Source organism: Cannabis sativa, chromosome X (assembly GCF_029168945.1).
Source record: "Cannabis sativa cultivar Pink pepper isolate KNU-18-1 chromosome X, ASM2916894v1, whole genome shotgun sequence".
Taxonomy (NCBI): Eukaryota; Viridiplantae; Streptophyta; class Magnoliopsida; order Rosales; family Cannabaceae; genus Cannabis; species Cannabis sativa.
In genome coordinates, this window is record NC_083610.1 from 77,536,787 (window position 1) to 77,547,044 (window position 10,258).

Genomic DNA, 10,258 nt, shown 5'->3' on the forward strand with positions numbered 1-10,258 from the left:
CCCACTAAATTGATACAACCCCTTATTATTTTGTCATTTATAAAAAAAAAAAAAATTAATCTAGTCTATTTTTATAATAATATATGTTATAGTTATTTAAAACACAGTGTAAATTTTTAAGAAATTTAAGTACCGTTTGGTAATATTTTTTTAATCAGTTTTTTGTTTTTAAAAGTAGAAAAGTGAAAATATTTTTTAAAAACATGTTCTATAAAACTATTTTTACTTTTCAATTTTATAATTAGAAATCAAAATTTTAAAAACAAAAAAAAATCACTTTCAATATTTTTTTAAACAGTTTTTTTTCTTAATCAATCTTTTGGATTACGACCAGACCCGGACCCAAATCCCCTCCCAACGGCCCTGGCGTTGAACCCGGCTTTTGACTTGAACCTGAATCCGATCCCGGACCTAGACCCGACTTAAATAAAATCAAAAAATAAAAATAAAAATGAACTTTACAGAACACATTTTTGTTTTTTGTTTTTAAAATTGAAAAACAAAAGTGATTACAGAACGCATTTTTGTTTTTTAAAAATAATTTTTTTAAAAACAAAAGTTTTACTTTCATTTTGTGATTAAAAAATTAAAAAACAAAAGTATTACCAAACGGCACCTACTGTTTATTTCACATTCGTATAAAATAAAAATATCACGTGTGTAACATACTCTCTAAACTCTATTTTTTGCGTGTTAAATTTTTCCAAATTTTTTAAAATTTTATCAAATATTTTAAATAACTACAAGTACAACATATACAACTAAAAAAATAAGGGTGCATGTACCTAATTTAAGAGACTATATTGTAGAATTTTTCATATATATTTGGAAGTTTCAATACACTGCTATCTCAAATCTACATCTTAGTTTTTGGTAGGAGCACTTCCAACAACTTGTCAATACTATCACTTAAAATACATTAGTAAAATGTTATTTATTTATTTTTTTTTAATTTTACAACACAATTTTATTGCCTCTCTACTTTATTATTTAAAATACATAATCAAAACTCTATTTTTTCTATTTTATACTATATTTTTATATTATATCATACATCAATTTTTTTTATGTTTTTTCCTACATCATTGAATTAATATTATTTTTATTTTCTACACTATTAAAATAATAAATTTTAAACATATATACTATATACATAAATAAAATATTATTAGATATTATTAAAATAAGTTTAAAGAGTGCATTATTCGTTCTCTACATGTAAGTTGCATTAGCTTTATTGTATCTCTATTATACATATATGATTTAAAGGAGTTGATATAAGTAATTTTTTTAATCATATTTAGCTAAAAGAATTAGAAAATCTCTATTATAGAGACTCTTATGAGTGCTCTTACATTATACATAAGTTTCTTTAAAATATATCACCAAAATCTCACTTTTTTAAATTTTAATATATTTATTTAATTTTAAATATATAATATTAACATATTAACATACACATATCATCATACAAAAATAATTATTAAAATTTAAAATAATTAATCAAATATGTTTAAAAAAGTTTTAAAATAAAAGAATTTAGAGCATTTATTGTAGTATATTTTTAGTATAGTTCTTTAAAAATTTTAACTATTCTCCATTTTAGAAAAATTATTGTGAGTATTCTTAGAAAATTCTAAATACTTTACCGTACTCAAATTAATTGAATTTTTATTTTGGAATTGTAAATTATTTAATATATAAAAAAATTACAAGTGATGTTAAAAAATTAAGACATATGTAATTATGAAAAAAATACTCCCATAAATACCTATTTAAAAATAAATAAACATATATCAAAACACTTTACGATACTATAAATTTCTCACATTTTTAATTAATTTCATTAATAATTTTTTATTTTCTATTTTTTTGAGCTGGGTTGGGTGTGACAGCAAGCGAGTACGGACATCAACGCCAACTAGGCAACTAACCGCTGTCATGGGTGCCCACGTTAAGACGGTGTGCCCCCACACAACGTAACGTTTTGCCTTCATTTCGGGCACGTCTGTTTATCTTTCGTTTTCAAGAAACCTCAAACGCAACCCATAAAGGCATTGGATGAAACGTTGCCGTTTTGATTTTACTCTACAGCCAGCCACTCTAATATGGGCTGGGCTGGGTTGGGCTTAGTTTCTGTTTGATGATTTTGGATCAAATCACACCAACACCATTGTCGGAAAAAGCATGTGACTGCAGTGCTGTCAATCAAGCTTTAAATTTTTATTTTATTTTTTCAAAAACAAAATTCTTCCCTTCTTTTTCCCTTTTTCTTATCCTTTTTTTATTTTTTTGCATGTGAAATCTTTGCTGTTTGTGGATCTATTGTTCAGTAGGTGAACCTATTAAATGGGTATAGAAGAACACTATAATTGTCAGGATCCAATGTTTACTTGATTGGATCCATTTGACATTAATTTAATGTAATCAATCTACTTTTAATTTCCTTTCCAAAAAACAACATATCTACTTTTTTTTAATTTGATTAGTCACTTCTCACTTATGGCAAAAATGCCTTCCATTCCAAAAATATAGCCGTTAAAAGGATTTTTGTACATAGCATGGCAAACGTGTAATTTAACAACATCTCATAGTTATTTCCTTTAAAAAAAAATGTATATTTCCATAATCAATTAATTTCAAGTACGTTTTAGATTGGATTGTTGTTTAAAAAAATTAAAAAAAAAAAAAAAAAACACGAAACTAGAATTACCGCCTAACCCTATAATATTTGGGAATAAAAAAAGATCGGATTGTTAATTTTTGACATGACATAAAATCATGAATGGTCAACTTCAAATTGAATCAACTTCTTTCAAAAACAAAATTGAATCAACTTGTACTAAATTTTTTAACTTACCATGATCTAGATTAAAACTATTTATTATGTCTGTTTGTGTGATAATTTCATAATTTTTTTATGTAGTTATGTTTGATTATGTCAATTTTATATTGTATCATAATCCATTAATCGTGATAGTATTGAGTTTAGGTCACATGACACGTCTATTAAATATGTACATGTTGTGTTGCGTTATGTAACCTATTAAAAAGATCATTTTATATTTGTATTTAAAATTTTGATATATTTCAAGTACGATTGGTAAAAAAAAATTAATTAATATTTTGTTTTTTAAATTAGAAAAGTGAAATATTTTTTAAAATTATGTTTTATAAAACTGTTTTCACTTTTTAATCAATATTTTAGACTCCGATCCCAACCTAGACCTTAGAACTTGGACACGCACCTGACCCCGACCCGGAACCAAACTTGAACTCCGACCTAAATCCCAACCTGACACCCTACCCAGGACCCAAACCCCAACCTAGACCCAAACCTCGGACCCAAACACTGGACACAAACCTTGACATAGACATCCGACACCAACCTCGACTTGGACCTTAGCCCCGACCCTAGACCCAAACCTAAGACCCTGAACCGACCTAGACCTAAACCCTGGACAGGGACCCGAACCCCCGACCTCAGACCCAAACCTGGCCCCGAACTCGAAACCAACCCTAGACCCCGACCAGGACCCGAACCTCGAACCCAAACCCCGACCATGAACCCAACCCCGACTTGGATTAGGACCCTGGACCCTAGAGTCCGACCTTGGACCCCAGTCCTGGACCCCGATCCAAACTCGAACATAGACCTCGACCCCAACCCAGACCCCCACCTCAAACCCTAGCCCCGAACTCAGACCCCGATCCCAATCCTAGACCCCGAACCCTAGACCCAAACCACGCCCCTGGACCCGTCCCCAGCACCAGATTTGGACCTAGATCCAACCCCGACCCCAGCCCCGGTCCCAGCTTCTGACCCTAGCCCCAAATTTGACTTAAACAAAATCAACAAATGAAAATAAAATTTACTGAACACACTTTTGTTTTTTGTTTTTAAAATTGAAAAACAAAAGTGATTATAGAACGTATTTTTGTTTTTAAAAAATAAAAATTTTACTTTTATTTTTGTGATTAAAAAATTTAAAAGCAAGTATTACCAAACACCACCTTAATAATTCTAACGTGTTTACATTTATCGTATTAACACAAATACAATACGATAACAAGAACTACAATCCTAGTTTTATGAACATCAATAAAACTGCCTCCTGTACCAAACTACCCTACGTTCTTATTTCCTAGCCTTAGCCCTTACTCCCACAACGCCTATCCCAGAAAGATGACATAAAAAATAATCTACAATTTAGTCTTCTTATTAGGACAAATACCAATAAATTATATCTACAACCACATCTACTTTAGCCTTTAGAAACTGCAATTTTGTGAGTTTGTGTATGTTATATTTTAGGGAATATACTTATTTAGTATTTTTTATTTTTATGAAAAACATATTTGGTACCTTGTATTTTTAATAATACTTAATTAGTATCTTATATTTTCAAATTATACATATTTAATACCTTAAAGTAAAATTTAATAAAAACAATTTTATAAATTTAACCAAACAATTCTCAATTATATGTAATCAAATAATTAAATTTGAATTCAGAATTCATATTAAACAGTTTGATTGTATTGATAAAATTTTATCAAAAAAAATTGAATTTAAAGTACCAAAAATGTATGATTTCAAATTACAGTACAGAATAAGCATTATTAAAAATACAAAATACCTAACTTGTATTTAAATAAACACAAAGTACCAAATGTATAAACACCCTACATTTTAAATGTATTAATTAAACATTTTGGGCTAAAGCCTAAAGGCTTGTTCGATTTGAAGTTTTCAACTCAAAAGAGCAGGTAGTAAACTAACAAACATCGGTTTCCAGTTAGCATTTTTGCTTCAGAGTATTTTAAGTTAGTATCCGAGTTCAGTTGCTAACTTTTCTACTAGGCTAAAAATATTAACATATCAAAAAACCAGGACAAAATACACAAGTGACTGGCTAATTTTTTGAAACACAATCATATTCAACAACAAACAAAAGTTTTCCACGGCCCATAGCTTCTTTACACGATTGTAACACCCGCCAATTACATTAGTGCTGGAGGTGAACCTCATTGCAGTATCTCTTGAAGTTCAAAGCCTCGTCCACCAAATATTCACTAATTAAAAGATAAATCACATCAGCAAACTTTTATAAAGAAAAAAAAAGTGGTGTTCGAGCTAAAAACATGTGCTTGTTAATGCACTCACAAAATCCTTGCTGCCATTAGTGACGGCTCCCATCTTGGACTCCAAGGATAGTCCACCAGATGATGTGACTTAATTGGTGCTCCTTGAGAGTTGAAATGCTGCATTATCACATTAATATACCTATTGTGAGTATCAGACATCTAACAACAGGCCATCTAATTTTTTTTTTTTTTTTTCATTCAAATTTTTTTTTTTAATTAACTGTTAATAAGCATAGTTCTGTAATAGCATAGCTGAAAATATTATTATAATAAACAAAAATAGCAGTTGTTCAGTCTAATAATATGACTTGTTGAAGCAATTTATTAAGTGCTTGTTCGGTAACAATTAAAAAAAAACAATTTTCTGATTAAGTAATCAAAAACAGTGAAGAAACTATAACCTTTTAAAGTAATATTACAAAAAGCAAAAATGTTACCGAAGAACCACTAACTAAATACTTGATCATAACTATGTTGCTTAACTAAATCCCTTCCATTCAAAGCTGGGGTAACTACATAGTTGCAGAATATAGAAAAAAGAACTGGTTGGGATGTCATCCAACCAGGTTACTAGCAAGCTCGTAACAAAATTGCATGTGTACTGATGAGTGCGTATTTGATGCATTTATTTACAATTATTTCCTCTTGTTTTGGCTTTTCTTCCATTTTAGGGTGGATTTAAAGTGTTTCCTTCGTGTGTGTAGTAATAGTTTAAATGGATGACTTTTGGGTCACATTGGATGTTCAAGGCAATGAAGTATGCATTACGTCGCTTCTTCTTGAGCGACAAATCACCAAAATATGAAAAAAGGGACAAAAATGTATGGTGAGACCTGAGAATACTGCTGCTGACATGTTGCCAGCTACTTGGCAACGTGTCACCGGTCCTTGTAACGCTAAAGAATTGCAACGAGCAACACGTTATTTGTTGTGATGTGACATGTTGCCTGTTACGCCGTGACGCGTCATCTTTTGTGCCACCAATTGCGGGATATCTAATTGCCCACACAATTTTCATTTACTCAAATTTAAATTGGAACGGCCAAAGGGCGTGTTTAGGGGCTAGCGAGGGGGGCATGACTAAAACACAAATATTGACGAGAGAAGAAACAAACGTTGAGATTTAAGACGTGAATTGAAGCCAATTGACGAGTTTTCAATCGTTTTCGTTCATTCTTCATTATTTCTTTTTTATTTTCTGAATTTTGACAATATATTGAGATTATGAACCACATCATGAGTGGCTAGTTTTCTTATTTATAAGGGTTGAGGTGGACCTATTATTATGATTTTTTATTCAGTTATTTATTTTGAAACTAAGATCTCCACCTAGCCCTACAATATTTAGAAACTAAGAAAGCAATTGCTATTCATACCCCATGAGGGGCTGAACCTCAGACCTTGTAGGAGCAAACTATAGGGTATTGTATTGTATTACAATTCTTGATTTATGATTTAATGAACAGTTTAGTTTAGCCCATTATTTGTAAAATTTTTGCAACACGTATAAACAATTCAAGATTAGTAAAAGAACATTGTTACCTGGGAACTTTGAAGTATCAGAATTGGATGTTGCCTTGGAAACTGGGTTGAAATAAGAAAGTGAACCTACAACAACAAAATACAGGAAGGAGTGATCAGCAGCAACCTGAGAGTAAAGATATGCAGAAAAAGAGATAGACATTTACAATGACTTAAACCCGAACCAGTAACACACACGTTTATTACAAAATAGTGAAAAATTAACTCCGAAGTTAATCTGAATTTGTCACTACTCCAAATAACAAAGGACGTGAACAGAATAAAACAAAAACAAACAATAACTAATATGCCATATAATACCATGAATGTAAATACTCCAGAGCAAGCGAGGAATGTTGCCCTTCTACAGAAAACCTGTCAAAAAAGTATTTCTTAGGCTGATTACTTGAAGTTATATTTACTTTGTAAATAATACTTGGCTTAGATGCTTACTGAATCAGCTTCTAGAGGTCTTCCAAACACAACAGCTAATGCCTCGATAAATTGTCTTCTAACATCAATGGAGATAACAGCCTCCGAGACCTTAAAAAGCAAATCAAATAAAGTTCTAATCATATTAAAAATTCATGCTTCAAGTTATTACCAAAAAGAAATGAAGCATAGCTTATGCAGTTGACCTGTTTCGCCAGAGATTCTTCCAAATGGGGAAGATATTCAGCCATGCACCTGTGAGAGAAGAAAATTATTAGAAACAGAACAGCCAATAAAAACCAGAAGTCAGATAGATTGGGCACATATAATGTATGACGGCATGAGAGACCTACATTCCATCCACCCACACAGGAAGTTTAACATCTTCAATGAGAAACAGTGCCTTCAACTCAGATGTGGAAAATAATTTCACCCGAGGAGCTGAAGGAGTAGAAACAACTTTTTTCCCAACAGGATATATGACCTGCAGAGTCATATAACACTGTTATTAACAAAAATGAGAGAGGGAACATCGAAGAAATGTGGAAATGGGAGAGAATCGAGGAGACAATTTTGACCTGTAAGTATATCTTCTGTGGAAGTCTCCAAGGGCATCCAGGAACCATTTTATTTATGTCCATGTCCATTAGAGGTATTGCAAATTTGACTTCTTCTGGCTACGCTACATTCAAAGGTGTAAAAACCACACATAATGAAAAGGCATATCCAGCATTATAGAGCTCCTACATTTAAATTGAAAACGTACATTCTGCTTTGGAAAATACCTTTTCAACCCCGGATACCGTATGCATTTCGATCCCCTGATGCAAAGTAAACAGCGATTAAAACAATCCGTCATAGGAACCATTGTTTAATCCAAATATCCTTAACATATGCATTAAACAATCCAAATATCATTAACATAAATCTGCATTGTCTCGCGATACAGATATGCTTCAGTCAATGAACATGACATATGATTATTTGATATGTCAAATAACTATAACGAACCATCACTACGTCACCAGAAGACATCATTTTTTATGGTATTACACTATAAGATTCACCCCAATTCATGAATATCAGTTATTCAGTTACAATCAAAAGTGTCACGTACTAGCGACTTAGTTCAATCAGCATCCTAACTTATTATGGAACCACAAAATCTAGTTAATTATTACCTCTCTAGGTAACATTGTGCCAACTTCAAATTTCAACCTATCATCATCAACCTCCCCAACACGCCTGTTCTGGTAGGACTTGTATTGATCCCTAATCAAATAAGTAAATATTATCAACAGCCATGTATTATCCATGAACCACATTGTCCTCAAGAAAACTCTAAATAGAAACCAAAACCCATTGCAGTAAGCTCCTTACCTGAGTTGTTGAACAAGAATCATAAGCCGAGTAGGGTCTTTGCTATTCCAATCACTGAAGCAGTTCTTTGGAGACTTTAAGTAACCTTCTCCATCACCATCCATTAGAAGAAATAGATTAAAAGTTTCGTCCTCAGGTCCAAATATTACATCAGGAGCAGAAAACGGAGACTCCGCATCAAATATAATATCCCCTAAAATAAATTGAACTCGTTATGAAAACGAAACCGATAAAGTAATATATAATTATACAATACTCACATTTGAGAAAGTCTAGACAATAGGGTATAGCTAGAGTGAACCGATCAAGCGTTCCAGGGTAGTATTTGCTACCAGACCACATCTGCTCAATCTGTAAAATCAAATTATTCCCAGACCCATAATGAAGCAGTGATTTTCTTTTTTCTTTCCCGAGAAAATGAAACGAGATTTGTTTACTTTGAAGTTGAATTAAAGAAAGGGGAAAAAAGAGAGGGTTTACCTTAATGGAAAGAGGAAAATGAGTTACGAGGTAATTGAGCTGAGCAGCGATGAAAGGATGAACATTCTCAGAAGACATGTTTGGTCGGAGAGTGAGTTCTGGTTTAGGTCCGGTGTACTGGAAACTCAGAACAACCAGCCACTCTTTTCTTGTCGATTAGTCTTCGTTCGTTGCAGATTCGAATTGAAGTAATAGGAGAAAGAGAGACAAAGGTTTGGGGGAGTGTGTTTGTTTGTGTGTGTGTCTGTGATTGGGAAAAAAATTTGGGTTAGATATGTAAGCAGTCACAGCAAAAAAAAAATACATTTTACAAAATTCATATATTTTTTTTTTTTTGACATGATTATATTGTGATAAATTTTCTCTCATTTATATAATCTGGTTATGATAAAGTTGTTCATAAATTAGTTGTGAACGCATTTAAGTGTCAATAGTGAGCTAGTTTGGATGAAGATTTTGCCATCTTATCTTTACAGAGTACTAAAGGCTGATTTTTTTTTTGAGTTATTTGCGGCAAAATCTCCTAAAGTGGGCAGGTTTTTGCAACTAACCCCCTAATCTAAAATTTTGGTGGTAAAACTACCTAGACCACTATTTTGTTAGCAAATACACTCCCCCGTCTAACTGACCCCGTTTTTTGCTTATGTGGCTGGGTAGCCCAAGTGCCCAGTCAACAAAATCCATATTACGTGGCATTGTACCATTTAAAACTTGGGTTTATAACTGAAAATTAAAATTAATTTATAATAATAACTAAATAAAATCAAATACCCCATTAAACACAAATCCACTTTACCAGAATAAGAACCCAAAACCCAGATGTCACACCCATTTTCGTTTTAAATCAAAGGAAATCGAGAGAAGGGGGTCGAAATCAAAGAAGAAGATTAAGAATATAAATTCGAAGGGTTGGGGTACTCCTACCTAGATTCATCCTCCATTGTCGAAGGGGAAGAACAAAGCTACTGAATATGTCCACGGGGCCTCACCTCTGCCGATGTGATCCCCCTAGGGTTGCAGAGATGAAAACATTTTGGACGAATAAGAATCCCTGACGAAGGTTCGTTAGATGCCCATTCCATCAGGTGAGATCCTATTGCTTTAATTATTTGCCCTAATTTTTGTGTTCTTTCTTCTTTTTTTTTCTTCTGGTCAGAATTCTTTTTTTGGTTGTGGCAGCAAGAACAAGGGTGTAATTTTTGGATGTGGTATGACCCACCCATGTGTGAACGATCCTCGGTTGTCATTCCTGGACTGCTAAGGAAGATTCGAAATTTGGAGATGGAAGTTTCCAATT

General features: G+C 32.4%; 1 protein-coding gene across 1 annotated transcript; it reads right to left on the bottom strand.

Annotated features, from left to right (window-relative positions):
• Positions 1–4,674: 4,674 nt before the first annotated feature.
• Positions 4,675–9,301, bottom strand: LOC115698355 (uncharacterized). The gene is made up of 13 exons (XM_030625547.2): positions 8,962–9,301; positions 8,742–8,832; positions 8,482–8,674; positions 8,283–8,373; positions 7,887–7,922; positions 7,680–7,778; positions 7,455–7,585; positions 7,308–7,356; positions 7,123–7,212; positions 6,991–7,044; positions 6,691–6,756; positions 5,168–5,265; positions 4,675–5,076 (listed from the first exon to the last, which is right to left on the bottom strand). Exons 1-13 carry the CDS (start codon positions 9,037–9,039, stop codon positions 5,010–5,012), a joined length of 1,143 nt encoding a protein of 380 aa, XP_030481407.1. The 5' UTR covers positions 9,040–9,301; the 3' UTR covers positions 4,675–5,009.
• Positions 9,302–10,258: the final 957 nt, after the last annotated feature.

Coding starts and splice junctions, on each gene's coding strand:
- LOC115698355 (XM_030625547.2), bottom strand. CDS start 9,039: ATGTCTTCTGAGAATGTTCATCCTTTCATCGCTGCTCAGCTCAATTAC. Junction 7,586..7,679: donor CACAGAAGATATACTTACAG/GTCAAAATTGTC, acceptor ATGACTCTGCAG/GTCATATATCCTGTTGGGAA. Junction 7,357..7,454: donor CCTGTGTGGGTGGATGGAAT/GTAGGTCTCTCA, acceptor CTTCTCTCACAG/GTGCATGGCTGAATATCTTC.